The 19,917-nt window shown below is 46.1% G+C and overlaps 1 protein-coding gene across 3 annotated transcripts in view; it reads right to left on the bottom strand.

Moving 5' to 3' along the window:
- The window catches only part of Abat (4-aminobutyrate aminotransferase), a 98,605-nt gene that overhangs the window by 46,743 nt on the left and 31,945 nt on the right, over nucleotides 1-19,917 (bottom strand). For 2 of the 3 annotated variants that reach the window (XM_020178640.2, XM_074060455.1), the window contains exon 2: nucleotides 2,775-2,886. In XM_020178640.2, coding sequence (XP_020034229.1) covers nucleotides 2,775-2,844 — 70 coding nt within the window. In that variant the 5' untranslated portion in view covers nucleotides 2,845-2,886. Of the gene's footprint in view, nucleotides 1-2,774; nucleotides 2,887-3,363; nucleotides 3,452-19,917 lie in introns of all 3 variants that reach the window. The other variant, XM_074060456.1, reaches the window with a different exon arrangement.

Here is a 19,917-nt window from a genome sequence, read left to right as displayed (position 1 = left end):
CATCTCTTAGCTGAGCCTTCAGGTGGGACCACAGCCCCACTAACAGCGGGATGGCACCCTCAGGAGACACCCTGAGTCAGAGGCTCCAGCTGAGCCACCCCAGACGGCCAATTCACAGGGACTGTGACGCATTAGCATGTTTTATCTTAAGCTGCTAAATTTGGGGTTATTTGTTACATGGTGACCGATGACCAAAGTAGCTAGGCAGGCCCTGGAGCCTGACTGGCTTAGCCTGAAGTCTTGGCTCAGCCATCTGCTAACTCTGGGCAAGTTACTTAATTTCTGTGTCTTGGTTTCATTTGCTTTCTAGAGTTGGGGGAAGAACCAGATGGGTTAAAAGAAAGCAGTTATTTTTTGGCTGGACATGTGACTCAAGGGGTCCAGCACCTGCCTAGAAGCCCAAGACCCTGAATTCACACCCCTACACCACAAAAAAGTAAGCAATAATTTCCATCCTTTTACAGCCACCTCCCTGTTGCTACTTGCCTAGCGATCGTGTATGAGAGCCACATGGTTCCTAAATCTTTGCCAACACTGTTTTAGCGTTTTAAAAAAACCAGTTCTATGTTGTATACTAGATAAGACAAATTGAAGGCCAAAAAAAAAATTAAAAGTTTCACTATTTGGTTTTCTAAGTCTGTCACAAGTGTGTCAAAAAAGATTCAATTTCAGTCAAGAAAATGCGCAGGTAAAGAACTCAGTGACTTATCCATTTCCTTTTTTTTTTTTTTGGGTGTGGGTCTCCATGTCTATGTCTATAAAATGGGAGCCAGGGCACTTCCCACCTTATAGCAAATAGAAAGGACGCACTTTCACATTTGCCATTTCTTCCGAGTCAGAAATCTGTGAAATGGGCAGGCTGCTACTACTCTTCACTTTCCTGATGAGAGCACTGAAGCTTGGAGCAGACTGGTCTAACATGCAATGAAGCCAGTAGCCCAATCATGCAAATTCTAATCTAGGGACTGCTATCTCCTTGGGAGGACTCACATGACCTTAAGGATGACCTCAAAATGTAATACCGCACATTCTCCAGGCAGGAACTCCACAAGAGCCCATCTCCTTTCTTTTTCTTTTTTGGTGAAACCAGGGTTTGAACTTAGGGCTTTGTGCTTACAAAGCAGGTGCTCTACACTTCAGCCACAGCTCCAGTCCATTTTGTTCTGATTATTTTTGGAAATGGGGTCTTGAGAACTGTTTGTCCAGGCTGGCCCCAGCCTCTCAAACAGCTGGTATTCCAGGTGTGAGCCACTGGCACCCAGCTAACATCTCCTTTCTCGGGAGTGCATCCTCTACATCCAGGAGCCTGTGGTACCCAGCAGGTGCTCCACAGCTTTAATTACGGGATGATGGAATCACTGAGGCTGAGGACTTCTCCTACTTGGAACATGACACACCAGGGTCTTTCTGGTTTGGGTTAATTTTATCATAATTTTGGATAGAAAAAGAAAAAAGTAATTATGGGTAAGTATTAAGATGCCTCTCTTACAAATAAGCAAAACAAAACCAAGATCTTAAAATCCATTTGTTATTCCTCGAACTATCAAGGTCAAGAACAAGGAAAGACTGAGAAACTAACACAGACCAGTGGGAACAAGGGACACAGGATGCTATGGTTCCAGTATGTCCTCACAAAGGGTCAGGTGTGGGGAACTTGGTCCCCACGTGGTACTATTGGGAGTGGGTGGGACCTTTATGAGGTGGAGCCTAATGGGAGGTCTTTAGGTCATTGTGGTGCTGCCCTCACAAGGGATTATGGTAACTCTTAGGGAGGGTTGTTATAAAAAGAACAAGCCTGGCCCTGCCCAGCTCTCCCCGCTTCCTGACTGTAGTGTGCCCTGTGGCTCCATGCATTCTTACCATCACTGTCCACCATCTGCCCTCAGCCATGGGGACATTTGCTTGAGCCTTCACTATCTTTTGAACCTTTATTTTACAGAACTGTGAGCTAGATAAACCTGTTTACTTGATAAGAACCCTGCATCAGGTGTTTCGTTACAGTGATGAAAAGCTGGCCAATGCCAGCTGAATGCAACATGGAATCCCGAACTGGATCCTGGGGCAGAAGAAGGCATTAAGGTGAAATGCAAGCCTGCAGTCTTGTTAATTGGCACACTCAGAACACAGGTCAGCGTCTCAGCACTGACGAATGTATCTTGGTATTCGAGATGTTCACAATGAGGAAACCAGATGGGGGCTGGGTAGGATCTTTCTGTACTATCTTGGCAATGTCTGTAAAAGCTGAAATTATTCCTAAATGTTTAAAATAAAGCCTGCCAGTACTGTGGGAGAGGAAGTGAACAGTCCTGTCTTTTTTTTTTTTTATGGTACTGGAGTTTGAACTCAGGGCCTTCACCTTAAGCCACTCCACCAGCCCTTTTTTTGTGATGGGTCTCTCAAACTATTTGCTGGGCTGGCCTTAAACCTCACTCCTCCTGCTCTCTGCCTCTTGAGTGGGCAGGATTACAGGGGTGAGCCTCTGGTTCCTGGCTGCCCTGGGCCCTTCGGACTGGGAGGTCACCACCTCTGAGCAGACAGGGTGGCTCCCTCCCCTCCCACCACCTGCAGAACTGTCCACCTGCAGACAGGAGAGAGCGGTGGACATGGAAGATGGGAAGGGGGTAGCCATGAGGACAGCTTTATGAGGGGTGGTGGGGCAGCCCCAGAGTTACTGGCTGGCAAGTCCTTTTGACCCCATGATTCTTCAACCCAGGAGTCCCTAGTCTGGTTTGTGGCTCCATTAGGACCAGGCTTGGTGAGACCCCAGGGCTTACCTGGCACAAGGAGGCGGAAGGAGTGCTGGAGGCTGCAGGCTAGCCGCCGGGTGAGCAACATGAAGGCCATGGCCCCTCCTTCAGGACAGGGACCCCTTTACTCACTGCCTCCCTGAAAGAGACCACAAATACAACTTAAGCCAGGAGGACTGCACCCCTGCCCACGATGTATCTTACCCCCACCATTTCCCCAACCGGTGCAGGAGGCTCTTCCCACATCAAGCCCTTTGCTTTTCTTATTTGCTTGTTTGTTTGTCATTGTTTTTCTTCTTTTGTTTTGGGGAGGGGGTCTTACTATGTAGCCCAGGCTGACCACAAACTCTCTGTTTTCCTGCTTCAGACTCCCAGGTACTGGGTTTATGGGTATGCACAACCATGCCAGGCATAGCCTTTGCTTTTATACAGAATGCTCTCTTTAATTAAGTGCACTCTGTTCTGAATATTTACTTTAATTCACATGCTTTTTCTTTCTTTTTTTTTGCGGGACTGGGTTTTGAATTAAGGGCCTCACGCTTGCAAAGCAGGTGCTCTACCACTTGAGCCATACCTCCAGCCCATTTTGGAGATGGGGGTCTCATGAACTAATTACCTTTGCTGGCCTTGAACCTCGATTCTCCCAAACTCAGTCTCCCAAGTAGCTAGGATTACAGGCTTGAGCTGCCAGCGCTGTCGGAAGCCTGGTAATTTGACAACAGAGTAAGTTGCTACAATCATTCATCTCAGACAGAGATGAGACTCTATGCAATTCAGTTTTCTATTAAATATGTTTGGTGGTCCTGGAGTGTTGAACTCAGGGCCTTCCCACTTGCTAGGCAGGTGCTCTACTGCTTGAGCCACCCCACCAGCCCCTACATGTACTTTTGTGAATTTGAGAATCTTGGAGCATTTGCTCACTAACATTTGAGCATTCTGTTAAAAACTGAGAACCACACCCTCACTGTTTCAATTACACAATGTCACATTGGAAAATGTATCTGGGTGACATGCAATATTTCGATGGCCTGCAGTTGAAATTGACCTTCTCACCAAGGGTGATCTCCATCAGACATTAATTCTTAATACAACACATTTCAAATAATCCGAAGATATAGCTGTTCATTCATTTTTGCTCTCCCACTAATTCAATCAACAGAAGGTGATTAGGTAGCAGTTTTGGGAAAGGCACGGAATCATCCAGAAACAGGAAGACTGGTAAAACACGGTTCTCTTTTGGAAGCTCATAATTCAGAGGACTATGATGGGAAAAAAAGTGGGAGAATTTAATGTACTAAGCTACTTTACCCAAGCTGTCATTAAATTATTAAAATAACCCAGCAAGGAATGTATATAAAGTTTTTCTAGCTCACTGTCAACCATGAATTCTGCATAAGACCGGACAGAATTGTGAGTGTGTGGCTGCTATATGCAAGGTGCTATCGGAGGTGGAGAGATTTGTTCTGGCTGGTGTTAGGCAAGGAGGCGTCCCTCAAAGTACAGGTGATTACAGAGCCAAAGGGAGGACAGGTGACGAGCTGGGGCCATGGCTCAAGTAGTACAGCGCCTGCCTAGCAGATGAGAGGCCACTGGGGGAGGGGAGAGAAGGAGGAGGGGAGGAGGAGAGGAGAAGTGAGGCCTGGGCCAAAGTTCAGAGATGTCAGATGACCAAGGACATCAAGGATTCATTCACACCATGAGGCCATTGGGGAGAGAGAGGCAGGGTTTGCTGGGCTGACCCTGGGGACAATGTCTGCTCTGCTCTCTGCAGATGGACCACTCTGGAGACCCAGTCTAGGGGAAGAGGGACCCCAGCTGCTCCAGTGTCACTCACAAGGGTCTGTGCTCAGCTAGGCTCCTGGGAAGGGGCACATGCACTCAGTATGTCCATGTGACACCAGGATCACCACAAATTCATGAGGCAGGCTTGGTGGAGGGCACTGACTAGGACAGTCGCTGATGGGGAGGGAGAAGGTAAAGCCCTGAGTTCAAACCCTATTCCCTCCCCCCCAACAAAAAGAATTATGAAGTAATAAAATCCACTAAAGACTAAAATCCATTAAAAACAGGGAGAGGGCTAAGAGACAGTAATAGAGGGGGGGATTTGATCACAATACCAATATACGAATGTGGAAATAACCCCTCCCTCCTTTTTTGGTGGGGGAGGGGCTGGAGTTTGATCTCAGGGCCTCACACTTACTAGGCAGGTGCTCTACCACTTCAGCCATGCCTCCAGTCCATAAGACCCCTTTGTACAATTAATTTATGCCAAAAAGAGGAATTATGGGTTCCTAAATAGCATAATGAAACCCACTAAAAACCATGAAAGAGGGAGGAGAGAGAGGAAGGCATAAGAAAGAATAACAGAGGGGGTGAATATGATCAAAGTCCAATATGTGCCATATGCAAAAGTCACAACGAAACCCCTCTATGCAGTCAACTTATGCCAACAAAACAAGGAGTTACAGGTTCCTAAGCCAGGCATGGTGTTGCACACCTGTAATTCCAGCACTTGGGAAACAGAAACCAACCTGGGCTACTTATAGAGACCCTGACTCAATAAATAAAATAAAATAAAAAGAATTATGAGTTCCTGAAAAAGTCAAACATGGAATTACCATACGACAGCATAATTGTACTCTGAGGTATGTACACCCCAAAGAATTGAAAATAGAGGTTCAAACAAATGCTTACTTATACACATTCATAACAAGCAGTATTCTGCCGGATTTTTCCTTTTCTCTTTTTTGCAGTGCTGGGGTTTGAACTCAGGCCTTGGGCTTGCGGAGCAGGCACTCTAGCACTTGAGCCACACCTCCAGCCACCATAGCAGTGGTGTTCTTGAACAGACAAAGGTGGAAACAATCCAAATGTTCACCAGGGGATGAGCAGATAAATCACCTGTGCTCCAGCTATGCAATGGAGTGTTGTGAATTCATGAAAAGGAGTGAAGCTCAGATTCATGCCATATCATGTGGTCATTATGTGAAGAGAAAATATAAGCTGGTGCCAGTGGCTCACACCTGTAATCCTAGCTACTCAGGGAAGACTGCAGTTCGAAGGCAGCCCAAGGAAACAATTTGTGAGACTCTTATCTCAAAAATGCCCAACACAAAATAGGGCTCAAGAGTGGGCAACTGACTCAAGTGGGAGAGCACCTATCTAGCAAGTGTGAAGCCTGGAGTTCAAATCCCAGTACCACCCAAAACCAAAAAGAATCCAGATATAGAAGGCTACATATTGGATGATTCCATTTGTATGAGACTTCAAAAACAGGCAAATCCTTGGGCTGGCAGTGTGGCTCAGGTGATAGAACACCTGCCCAGCAAGCACAAGACCCTGAGTTCAAACCCCTCAGATGCCAGGGGCCGAGGGAAAGGGGAACAGGGAGTGACTAACTTCATGTGTATTGAATCCCTGTAGGGTGAAGGTGGCAAGACCTTGCAAATGTACTAAAAGTCACTGAATTATTCACTTAAAACGGTTAATGGTTAAATTTATTATGTTTACCTCAATAAAAAATAAAAATAAAAAAGAGATTTACAGAGTTGGTTCTGCTTTGATAGATGAGGACAGAGAAGTGTGTGTGGAGTAATGATGACCTCCGACGACAGCTCCAAGACTTTGCACAAGTCTACCGACGCCCTTGTCTGTCTTAGAAACCAAGGACGCTCACCTCTGGGGCCCTGTTTCCCTTGTGGAAAATGTGTGGATACTGGCTTGGGTCTTTTGGTTCTTTTCGTGGTGTTGGGTTTGAACCCAGGGCCTTGAGCTCGTTAGAAAGGCGCTCCACCCCTTGAGCCACGCCCCAGTCCTGCTTTCTATGACTGCTGACTGGAATCATCTGTCTAGCATACTAAGGGTTTCCCTAGTCATTGTCCCCACCCCTCTCCCACCCAGAGGTGGCATTAGTGTCTCCTAGTTGTTTCCAGCAGGCCCTCTGCCATTCACTGGACCTTGGATATGCACATCTGGGAAAAGCTGGTCATGAGAGGGCCAGCAGGGCCCCAGGTTTTGGAAGTTGCTTTCAGAACTGGGTCATACCTTCAGGTTTGTCACCAAAAGAAGACTGGTGAAACCCCAAAAATCTGAAAGAAAAGCAGGTTGCTTGCTGACACCCCAAATCTCCCCTTAGCATTTCCCAAACCTCAGGTTTTGTTTGTTCATTTGAGACAGGTCTTATTAGGTAACCCAGGCTGCCTTTCAGTTCATTGATGCTCCTGCTGTGTCAGCCTCCTGCGTGCTGGGATTACAGGTATGAACAACCATGCCTAGCTCCAAACCTTAGTTCTTAACACAACTACCTCTTCCTGAGACTCGTATTTACTTAACATTTTTCTTGAAATTATGTTTTTTTTTAAATGAAATGAAGTTATGTTTCTAAAACTCTTTCTAATCACTATCCCTGTCTTCCAGTTTTAGTTCCTGCAATAAAGATGACTGAGAAAAGAACATAATAAAATCAAAGGGGTGGGAGAGGGAGGCTGGTGGAGTAGCTCAAGTGGTAGAGTGCCTGCCTAGCAAGCATGAGGCCCTGAGTTCAAACTCTAGTCCCACCAAAAAAATTAAAAAATCAAAGCAAGGCGCTGGGGGTGTAGCTCAGTGGCAGAATGTTTGCCTAGCATGCACGAGACCCTTGGCTGGATCCCCAGCCACATACACATGTGCGCACGCAGGCACACACACACACACACACACACAATAAAATAAAATAAAACTTGAAAGCAGGTTATTCAGTTGAAAGCCGGACACAATAATTGCCCAGGCTTCAGCTCAAGGCCTGATCCTTGGCTTTTGCTAGGAGGAAGACTAGGAGATGATAGATAGATAGCAGGTGTTAAAGGCACGCTTGCACTCGATGGAGACTTTTCCCTTGATGCACTCAGAACTGAAGGTGAAATTTAAATCCATCAATACATTAAACAGAACAGACTTATCAGAGTACAAAGCAAGAGAAGGTAATTTAGTTTTTGTTACAACGCTGTGGTGTATGGGCAATCAATCCTATTTCTTACTGTGTGTCTCTGTCAAGACATGAAACCCTGGTCTAGCCAGACAGTGAGCCCCACTGTTGCACCCACATCTTTCCCTGCCTTTTCCTTTTATCAAAATGCTAATTAGTGCTCTTATCTGCTGTGTGCATTGGGAGAATGGGGCAGGGTGGGATGGGTAAAGAGGTGGAGTTCTATGTTTAGGTCAACAAGGTGAGGTGGGGGCTGGAGGCATGGCTCAAGTGATAGAGCGCTTCAAACCCCAGTACTGCAAAACCAACAAAAATACAAGAATCCCTCCAATTTTCCCTGGAGGGAGAATAAGAGTAGGAAAGTTCTTGGTTGCTATTTGTGACACCTGCTATGGTGTAATTTCAGTTGTCTGGAGGATCGACCTAGAACAACAGGCCCAGAAAGTCAATGTACTTGCCCAAGGTCTCAGAGCTCACAGGCCACCTCACCACACCCAAGGAGCTTCACACCTGGTCAGCCTCCTACCCAGACCAACTACCCCTGCATCTCACAGGTCTGAACCAGGTACTGGGGAGCTCTGGAGGCAGAGTTCGGAGCTGCTGTTAACTACCCATAGGGTGGACGGTGGACTCTGCACATGACTGCAGGTCAACATGATCTCAAATCGCTGGAAATATAGGACTGCTGACTCTGAAAATCAAGCACCTCAGAGACAAAGGGAGGAGAAGCCTGATATGGACACCTGGGAGGAGGGTGTGCAGGGCCTTGGTTATGAAACCAGCCTCAATTGCTTCCACCTGGGACCTTGCAAATCTTTTCGTCCCTCCAAAAGATTACACACCAGAATAGACATCCCTGGTTCTTCATTTCCCTGATGTGTGACTTTGGGCGTGTTAAGTCACTTCACTTTGTCTCAGTTTTGTCATCTGTAAAATGGGGATGAATAACAAATGAATCTACTTTGTGGGTTAGCAGAGGGCAAACTGAAATCTGGCCCGTGGGTCCCTACTGTATTTCCCTTCCAAGAGCAATGCTTGGTTGCAATGAGTCATTGAATAAACAGCAAACACTTCACAAACATCCTAAGAAGATGGTACCTGACTTGGGTCTGCAGCGTGCTGCTTCCCAGGCAAAATCTTTGCACCCATCATTGGCTAGAAATGGACCCCCCAGGCCTCTCTGGGGCCTCAAAGACATGTCTTTGCCTTCCCCTATCTCAGCCTGACACAAGGAACGGGCAGGCTCTCAGGACATTGCTGACAGCTTGTGAGCCCCAGCCATCAGCTTTTCTGAAAACTCAGTGGGACACAATGACACACTCAGTCGGCCAAGTGCAACTCCATTGTCAGGGCCAGGGGTCGCCATGGCAACCAATAAAGCTGGGCCTCTGCAGATGGCCATCAGGGCCCCATTCCCAGGCGCTGGGACAGAGGCTTTATCTCAGATCCACTCCAACCCCAGGTCTAGCAGCCTCTCTTGGCTTCTCCCCCAGCACAGCCCTCCCTCTCTGCAGGTGTGATGTGCCCCAGCCTGCCTTAGGGGGCCTTTTGCATTCTCCAGTGACTTGTACAAAGAGAGGGGAGCACTGTTATGTTGACAGGTGTGTGTCAGCACCTAAGGAAGACTGAGGGGTGCAGCTGAGAAAGTAACATGGCAGGAATTGAGCACCAGTCAGGGCCCGACCATATATGAGCTTGGAGACTCTGGGCAAGTTGATTCACTGCTCAGGAACTCAGTTTTCTCATCTGTATAATAGGGAGAAAGAAGCCTACCCATGAAGTCAGAAGGCACCCAACTTGGGAAGGGCCAAATGAAGAGTGTACACAGGGTATACTGGCCACTTGTCAGTTTCTAAAGAGCTCTCTGGCCTTCTAGGGAAGGCATTTTCTCTATGGCCGGTGGTATGGGTCCATATGCACATGCAGTGGTCCTGCCATGAGCCTGGACGTCCAGGTTCCACGAGAGAGAAGCTGGGCCCCCGTCTGTCTCTCATCTTCAGCCCCTGGGTCCGAGCACTCTGGGCCCAGGTTCCCATCACTAAGACTCAGGCAGCATGAACACACGACTGCTTGCAGGCTGGTGGTTACCTAGCCTACGAAAAAAGTGAAAACAAAAGACCCTGCAAGTAAGTGACACAGGGCCTTTGCAGGAGATATGCAGGAAGAAATGTTCCCAGATGGACGAGCTAAATTTGGATTCTAGATCCCACAAAGAAGCAGGCTGGGAAGGATGGAATCTGGGTTAGGAAGGAAGCTTGTGTCAGTGCTGATGAAGCTGCCCCAGTCAAAGCCACAGAGGGGTCGGGTGTCAGTGGCTCATGCCTGTAATTCTACTTACTCAGGAGGCAAAGATCAGGAGGATCACGGTTTGAAGCCAGACCAGGCAAAATGGTTCAAGAGACCCTATTCAAACAAACCCATTACCAAAACAGGGCTGGTGAAGTGGCTCAAGGTGTAGGCCCTGAGTTCAAACTCCAGTACAGAAAACAAACAAACAAACAAACAAAAAACCCGCAGAAGATCCTGGTTCCCGAATCTGCTTGCTCAATTCTGTAAGAGTTCACTGAACACCTGTGCGCAAGGTGTTGGGGTCACCGCGGTGAGTAAGGACAGGTGCCACTCTGTTCTCTGGACCTTGTGTTCCAGTGGGGAGGACCAATGACAAACAAAGGTCAGCACAGCTGGAGCAGATGTTTCCCACCCAGAGACAAGAAGCCACTTTTAAATGCTCCAGGAGCTGCTAACTATGCAAACAGAGCAGCGTATAACAAATAAAGAGACCCTGCATTCTATCAAGATTGGATGGCTATGCTTTCCTGGTGGCTAGAGTCATGGTCTGTGTGGACAGTTCTGTGTCCCCTCAAAGGATCTTTCCTGAATGTGAATGGATGGGGTTGGTGGAGTGGCTCAATTGGTAAGAGTGCCTGCTTAGAAAGTGTGAGTTCAAATCCCAGTGCCACCAAAAAACCCCCCAAACAAACAAAAAAACCTATGGAATATCTGGATGAATGTGAGTGAATGCAGGCTGCTCTGATTTCGCTAAGAAATGCCTGTGCACCCCGGCTGCATGCTGGGCTGGGGCATGGTTCAAGTAGTAGATAACTTGCTTGGCCATCGTGAGGCTCTGAGTTTAAACCCCAACACCACTGGAAAAAAAATGGCTGCACACACACCATCTCATCTAATCCTGGAAGGAAAATACTTCTTCCTATTCCCATCTTTCAGGTGAGAAAACAGGCTCAGAGAAGTTTTGCTACTTGTACAGGACCACAGAGCTGGAGATGGCAGAGCTGGAAGATGGAGTTTCTTTGGATCTGGAGATTGATCTCAACACATTACCAGGTTGGTAGCTTTAGTCCTTACCCCAAAATGTCATCAGACAACAGACTCAGACCAACACACCCCTTCTCCCAGAAAAAGGAGCTTTGATATTCTCACAAGGTACAGCTTTCTGAAGACCCATCTTCTAGCCGCACACCCACTCTCCATGGCCTAGTTTTGCTCTCACTGAGCAGTTCCAGCCTCAGCCCACATTTGGTACTCTGCCCACCTCAATTTTTGTCCCTCTGTCCCTTCTAGAAGGAGTCAGAGGTTCAAATTCCCTGAGGACCCCATCCCACCCAATGGAGAGTAAGGTCTTTGCAACAGACTGTGCCCTCCTGAAATTCATGTTCTATGGGATAATACCTGAAAGTGAGGCCTCTGGGGAGGTTATTAGTCCATAAGGGTACTGCTGCCATGAATGGGGTTAGGGCCCTGACAAAAGAGACCCCAAGGGCTGATGGAGTGGCTCAAGTGTTAGAGCTCTTGCCTAACAAGCATGAGGTCCTAAGTTCAAACCCCAGTACTGCCAAAAAGAGAGAGAGAGAGAGAGCGCCCAGAGAGCTCCCTTAACACTTCCACCATGTGAAGAGTGAGAAGTCAGTCATCCAAGAGTTTGGAAATGGATTTCACCAGACACTTGAATCTGCCAGTGCCTCCATCTTGGAATCCCAGTCTCCAGAGCAGTGAGGAATAACTTTCTATAAGGCACCTAGCCAGGAGATATTTTGTTACAACAGTTGGAATGGACTAAGACAGTCCTTTCAACACAAGAATCAACATTGTTACAGCTCCAGACAACAGAATGTTTCATGGATGTTTTCAAAATGAGTCTGTGATAAAGAGCTGGCTTACCTTTTGTTTACTCATCTGCTAGCCAAACCTTTAAACATCTTGGTGCAAAAAGAGCTAGTGAGGGGGTGGCTCAAGGATGTGGCAATGAATAAAGCATCCTCACTCATGGATGTACCTTCCTTCAAAAACTATTTCAACCAAATGGGCAGGCTCACCCCTAGTTTTATATGTGTATATTGTGTGTGTGTGTGTGTGTGTGTGTGTGTGTGTGTGCTGGGGATCAAACTCAGGTCTTTGTGCATGCTTAGCACAAACAGGGCTATGCCCCAAGCCTTAAAGCTTATATGTATAATATATATTTATTATATATTAATATATATAATATATCAATATAACATAAAATATATATTAATATATTATATATCAATATAATATATTAATATAACATAAAATATATATTAATATATTATATATCAATATAATATATTATATATAATACATAATATTTTATATATAATATGTATATATTTTTAGCCACTCCAGCAGCCCTTTTTTGTAATGGGATTTTTCGAGATAGGGTCTTGTGAACTATTTTCCCAGGCTGGCTTCAAACCGTGATCCTCCTGATCCCTGCCTCCTGAGTAGCTAGGATTATAGGCGTGAGCCACCAGTGCCAGGCATGAGCCACCGGCGCCCAGCTTCCTAAAGCGTATTTTGAAATCAGTATTACAATGTTCCTGCTTTGTTCTTTTAGCTCAAGATGGCTTTGGGACTGGAGGCGTGCATGGCTCAAGTGGTAGAGTGCCTGCCTAGCAAGTGTGAAGCCCTGAGTTCAAACCCCAAAACTGCCACCCACCCACAAAAAGATTGTTCGGGCTATTGAGGGTTTTCTTGTAGTTGCATATGAATTTTAGGATTTTTTTCTATTTCTGTGAAAAGTGTCACTGGACTTTGGATAGGGATTGCACTGGGCCTGAGGTCACTTTGAGTAGTGTGGACATTTTAACCATGCTGGCTACCTCATCCATTAACACAGGACGCCTTTCCATTTTTTGTGTCCTCCTCAATTTTTTTCTTCAGTGTTTTATAGTTTTCATTGTAGAGATCATTCACCTCTTTGGTTAAATTGATTCCTAGGTATTTTGCTTTACTTTTTATAGCTGTTATGAATAGCATTGCTTTCTTGATTTTGTTTTCAGTTCATTTGAGATTGGGGTATAGACAGGCAACAACAGAATGTAAAACCAAGAACGTTGCTGGATTCATTTATTAGTTGTAATAGTATTTTGATAGAGTTCTTGGGATTTTCTGTATATAAGATTATGTCATCTGCAAGCGGTGACAACTTTGTTTCTCCCTTTCTCTCTCTGGCAGTCCTGAGGTTTGAACTGAGGGCCTCACATTTGAGCTGCTCCACATCAGGACATTTTCATACATATATATAATCTGCTTTGACCATATCCACCTCCCTACTACTTGCTCTTGCCCCACTCCCATTCCCTTCCCTGAAAGTTCTTGATGCCTATTGGCATGTGATGACATCTACACATTGAAGGATTAGGTTATTTATTCTGGCTTTATCTGTGCCTCTCCTTTCAGAAATTCTAAGCAAGCTGCTGTTTTCTCTGTGGGCACTGCTGTTCCTCTAGCACTAAATGCCGCCCTTGTTCCAGGTTTGATGTGCGTTCTAGTTGATATGTTGCCACTGTGTCAGTACTAGAGGATGCTCCAAGTCCAAGTTTGTCCCCAAACTGCAGCTAAGAGTTCAGGATAGACTGGGAGGGTCTGTCTGTCCAAGTTCCTGCCTGGGACCATGGCGAGCTCAGACAACTAATCCACAACCAACAGCCACCAGTCAGGTACCACACCCTTCTGCTTGGTGCTGGGCTTCACCACAGAGGGACTGGTACAATGACTTAGTGCCTTCCTCCATCTTCTCCATGGACAATGACTTTCTCTGTGTTGGTTTAGAGTGGGGCTGGTAAATGGGCAGTCCTATGACCACTGACACTGGTCATACCCAGAGTCTGCAGCCTGACAAGACCAGAGCCAGGGTCAGGATCGGGGCCCATGTTTCTGTGGCCTGCCTTCTGTTGTGATGTTTTCATGGCCCAAGAACACTGCAACTGGCTGGAAAGGACAGAGGCTGGAATACAAGGCCATCCCACTGGGGCCAAGGGTTTCCACCTGGTTCCTGGGTAAGTCCAGAAGCTCTGTCCATGGGTTCTGGCCTAAAGGCAGGACTGTAGGACTCAACTCAGTACTGGGTTTCACTATGACAGATTCCAAGTCTCAGACCTGGATTTAACTCCTTCTGTCTTTTCCAAGTGGGCAGCTTCTCTCTCCATGCTGTGTTGTTTAGAGTTGAGAGGGGGGAGTAACGTGGACAACTCTTTTCTTCCTGCCTTCTTTAGTGCATCTTTTATTATTATAATATAAGCAGACACTGTGGTCTCTCACCTAGTTACCTTAGTTCTTGTGAAGGTGGTTCCACGAGTGAATAGCTGTTCAAGTAGACATTTCTGTGGGAAGGGGATCACTAATGAATCTCACTTTCCAGCTATGTGCCTCTGCTTCTCCTCTCTGCTTGCTTCTGGTGTGGCCATATGGCCATCAATCATAAGACAGTGGTCAAACACATTCAGGACTTCTGGATGGTTCTTGTAATTTTTTTTTTTTGATGGAGGTACTAGAGTTTGAACTCAGGGTCTTACACTTGCTTGGTAGGTGCTCTACCACTTGAGCCATTCCTCCAGCCCTGGATGGTTCTTATATGTTGATTTAGTAGATCCTCATACCCAGATCCTCATACCTACCTCCCCATCTGGTAGCCTGTAAAACTTAATTAATCCACTTAAGGAGTGCTTGGAGCCCTCATAGGATTCCAAAGGTCAGATGGCTGGAGCCTCAACTGTACCACCCACAGTGCCTTTTTAACTCATGTAGCTCAGGCTCCTTTAGTGAAAGGAGTGGGGCCCAGGGAACAGCAACAAAAAAAGAAAGGGTAGCAGAGTGAGGGTGGGGACATGAAGCTATCTCTGGGGAGGAAGACTGACCACAGGATGCTGTTGGTTATCAAAGTTCAAGGTCATAGAGTGTTACCTTTGTCTCTCTCCTTGAAAAAGAAATCAGTCGTCCTCCAAGGTATTGTCCACACAGAGCTAAATATCTATAGGAAATAAAACTGGGGCAGCATTTATGCTGAGTGACATCCTTCACGGGGATGGGGCTTTCTAAGTGAAAAAGAGCAAATCTCTAAAACAATACTCCTGGAAATGTACAACCACCCTCCCACCTCAGCTCTCCCCCAGGTGGACAGGGCAGGGCTGCAGGACTAGCTTGACAGCTTTTGTTAACCACTTTATTTTCTCACCTAGCAAAAATGACACAGTCACTCTCTTGTTGGAACATTCCCTGACTCCCTGCTACTCCCAGAATAAAGCCTAGATCTTGGCTGGACACACAGCATCCCTAACTCCCTCTCCTGAACTTCTGCCCTTCTTTGGCTCACATGGTATTGTCTGTTGGCATGTCCTTTCTGTCTCCTTCTCCTGTAGACATTCCCTGAACCTTTGTGTACCTTTTCATGGTGTATCTCAGGTCACCTCCTCCAGGAAGTCTTCCTGACCCTTGATCCAGAATTGGATGCAACTTGTCTGTATTTTTCTAGTAACCCATCTTTTTTTGTTGTTACAAAAAATTTCAAAACACATATTGTAGCTGAATGAACTTGGTTATGGTCACCTCCTTTCAGCGACTGTCAACATTTATCTGTAAACTTATAAAACATGTTCTCTCGCAATTTATCTAGGGTGTGTTCACATCTCTGACTCTACCTTTAGCCTGCAAACTTCATTCATTCATTCATTGCTGGGCACTGGAATTTCTTGACCACCTAGTTCCTGAAGATACAGTACTAAATCCTAAAGACCCAGATGGGGATGGTAAAACCAGACAGCAAAATCTGTCCACTCTAGTCTACTCCATCCCCTCCCATCTCATTCCATCCAGTGGGAGAGAGAGACCACAAATAAGTGAACACATCATGTCACAGCATGACGAGCCGACAAGAGTGAGTGACTGATCACCTCTGCACACCCGGTGTCTAACACCAAGTCCCACCCAGCAACGGCTCAACTGGTGTCCGTTGTACTCAGTGCTCCAATTGCAGGTCCCACCGCCACACCTGGGGTTCTGTGGTCACTATGTGGACAGTCCTTTGCTTTCTGGCTCACTGGAGGGGACCAGATGACTGATGGGGGTTCACCTCTCGGCCTCTCTGCTCAGGACTGCCGACACCTCCTTCCATACTGTACTCTAAGGATGGCATTTCAAATGTGTGAACATCTGGCTCACAAAAGCTGAAGAGCCAGGAGTGAGTTTACAAATGCTTTGTGTCTGGGTTCTTTCTTGATTGCTCTAAGGAGCGATAATGTCAAGGAAAAGAAATAACACAAAACAAACAAAATATAAGAGCCTGGTCCCAGCCCTCGGGGTAGAGTTTGGAGGAGCTGGTGAGTGTGTGCATTTATGTGACTCCTGTTGAACAGGTGTGTTTACTTGAGGGTTTTTTTTTTTGCGGAGAGAGGGTGTTGCTAAGTTTAAATTCAGGGCGTAATATTTGCTAGGCAAGCACTTTACCATTTGAGCTATGCCCCCAGCCCTTTTTTGCTTTAGTTATTTTTCATGTAGGGTGTCACATTTTTCCCCATGGTGGGCCTCAAACCATGATCCTCCTACCTATTCCTCCTGTGTAGTTGGGATCACAGGTGTATGTCACCATGCCAAGCTTATTGGTCGAGGTGGGGGTATTGGTAAGTTTTTGTTCAGGCTATCATGAAAGGCAATCCTTCAAATCTCTGCCTCCTGAGTAGCTGGGATTACAGATGTGAGCCACCACACCCAGCCATACTTTGGAGGTCTTTATAGAACACCTAGGAGACTCTCAGCCCTGGAAGTAGAAACCAGGAGGCTGAGTACCTGGTTTGTAGGGAAGTTCTGAGGGCAGTCCTGTCCTGGAGGAGGGTGGGGAAGGGAACTTTAACATATTTAAGGACTTCCAGGAGACCCCAGAGGCCAACTCTAGAAAGCAATGCCCGGAGGGCAGTGTTTACCAGGGACTAGAATGGTACCTGACAACAGTAGCTGTTGGATTCCATTACGGAATTCCCTACATTCTGATAACACAGAAATCAGAGCTGAAAAGCTACCTCTGAATCACTCCTCCCCAGTACTGGGGTTGAATTCAGGGCCTTACAAATCCTCTACCACTTGAGCCACACTTCCAGCCCTGTCTTTTTTACTTTGGTTTTGAGATAGGGTCTATGTCCAGGCTGACCTTGAACTCTTTATTCCCTTGCCTGCATCTTCTAGCTGGCCAGGGTGACAGGCATGCCCCACCACACCCGACTCTGCCTCCGAATCTTATCCACCTCATTTATGTATCTCAAGCTTTTCTTCATTATCATTTCCCTAAGGAATCTTGCAGACAAATCCCCGTGATGTTAATCCCACAGATAGACTGTACATCTGCTTATGTATGGGAAACCCGTACTTAATATATGAGCAGTATTTTTTGTTTCTCCATGAATCAGTGTTTGTCCTCTTAAGGACAACAGTGATCCGGCTGCAAGTGCAGGGATTCAGGGCACACTCACCAAGAACCAATTGCTGGGTTGAGCGTTTGCCCTACTTTGTCTTGTTCCATCCTTGTGACAGTCTTACAGCGCATCATCTATCCTATTGCAAGGATGGGACTGAAGTTCAGAGAGGTTAAAGACTTGTTGTATGTCACCTGGCTCGTCAGTAGCAGTTTAAACACTGGTCTGTGAGACTTTACAGTTACTGCTGCTCTGCTTCCCTACACAGAGAGCTTAAGTCACAAGTTCAGTCTGCTCTGTGCAGAAGGTGACTTAGAGTTTTAATTCTTAAGTTACCTCTTCTGATTCCACTGTGCTGCCTTGATACTCTATGGATATCAAATCAGTGTTTTGGGGTGTCTCACAAAGGAAAGAAAAAGAAAAGAGGGCAGCACCAGGAAAAGGTGCCTGCTGGGTTGTTTGGGACACTCAGGTCTAAGCAGGAACATGAAAGTGTGGCTAAACTAACTTGGAAATTGATTCTCTGGTCTGTCCCCTGCTGGCCTGGTTTGTTTTGAGATCAGGATGAAGTCACACAGTCTTTGGTGTAAGGTAGGATTGCCCAACAGAAATATAATTCGAGCCTCAAAGGCAAGCCACAAGGGTAATTTCACACTGTGTAGTAGCTATGTGAAGAAAATCAAAACAAGCCAGGTGCAGTGGCTCACACCTGTAATCCTAGCTACTCAAGAGGCAGAGATCAGGAGGGTTGCAGTTTGAAGCCAGCCCAGGCAAATAGTGAGACCCTATCATGAAAAACCCTTTACAAAAAAGGTCTGGTGGAGTGGCTCAAGGTGTAGACCCTGAGTTCAAGCCCCAGCACAGTTAAAAAAAAAAAAGAAAGCAAGCAGGCAAGAAAGAAAAAAGTCAAAACAACGAGTCAGGCACTGTGTGACCATACAGCACACAAACACATGAGGTTGGTTCTCAGTACAGAAGGGGGCCTCTAGGTTTCCATGACTGACTGGGCCGGGGTGCAGGATTACAGCAGCAGCAAATACAATTGCAGTGACAGCAGAAGCCAGGCAGCAAACCCTGGTCACTTACGTTGGACCAAACCCTATTCTAAAGTCTTTACATACACTGACATTTTCAGAATGTCCAGAATAGAAATGTTATTACCCACTCTCACAAAAGAAAAAAAGAGTGAAGAGAAGGAGGAGGAGGAGAAGAGGAGAGGAGAGAAGAAAGAACAGAGAGAGGTTAAGTGACTTGCCCAACTTCACAAAACTCTTAAGTCACTAAGCCAAGATACAAACCCAAACTGCCTCTAGCTTGTAACCTTGACTCGAAGCGAAGGGTCAGAGTCAAACTCAAGCGCTAAGTGCTTCTTGCAGAGGTGCCTGACTGTTGATTATCTTTAGTGGAAGGACAGCATAGGTTTGGACTTGGACTTGAATCTGGGTCTGCCTCTATTTTCTCAACTGAGCAATGGGTACATTAGTCTTCTCCCAGGCTCACGCTGCCCTGAGGTTTAAATGAGATAATCTAGGCCTTGAGCTGGTGGCTCAAGCTTGTAATCCTATCTATTCAGAAGGCAAAGATCAGGAGGATCATGGTTCGAAGCCAGCCTGGACAAATAGTTCACAAGACCCTTTCTGGAAGAAACAGAAAAGAGCTGGTGGAGTGGCTCAAGATGTAGGTCCTGAGTTCAAGCCCCAGCACACCCCCCCTCCACACACACACGAAAAGGGAAATAATCTGTGTACAGAGGTGGGCAGAGCACACAGCACCTAGAGGATGTTCAAAATTTTTTTTAATTTACAGGAAAGTTACAAGGATAGTTCAACAACTACTGGCAATTCCAGCAACACCGAGTGTTGACACTCAGCCACATTCCTTCTCTCTGTCTCTGCCTCCTTCTGTTCCACCTATCTTCTGAATTACTTGAGAGCTAGGCACTGCCATTGGGATATTTTACCACTTCATCCTTCAGGGTGAACCTTCTAAGAATAAGGAAGAAAGTATCTGATCTACAAAGTATTTCACCCTCAGGAAATGTATCATTGAGAAAAAAAACTATGATCTAATATAGTCTATGTTAGTATTCCCCCACTTGTCTCCAAAACATCTTTTGTGGCTATTTTTTTGTTTTGTTTTTTTGGTTCCCAGGATCCAGCTCTGCCCCAGGATCACACATTGCTTTTGGTTCTGTGGCTGTTTAATTTCATTTAACCAGGAACTATTTCTCAGCCATTTTGCCTTTGAAGACATTAATATTTTAAGATCCCAGATCAGAGCTGAGGGTGGGGCTCAAGTGGTAGAGCATCTGCCTAGCCAGCACAAGGCCCTGAGTTCAAATCCCAGTACCACAAGAGAGAACAGAGCAGTTACTCTGCATATTTTTTGTCTTAACCCATTTTTTTCTTTACTCCTCTGCAAAATAAACTGAAGCTCAGAGGCAGATGTAGAGAAAGAGGTCTAAAGGAAATATAAGACCATAGGACCGGGC

The sequence above is a fragment of the Castor canadensis genome, chromosome 17, assembly GCF_047511655.1.
Source record: "Castor canadensis chromosome 17, mCasCan1.hap1v2, whole genome shotgun sequence".
In the NCBI taxonomy this organism is placed as follows: Eukaryota; Metazoa; Chordata; class Mammalia; order Rodentia; family Castoridae; genus Castor; species Castor canadensis.
Note: the sequence above shows the minus strand (reverse complement) of the source record. Positions and strands in the feature narration are given on the sequence as shown.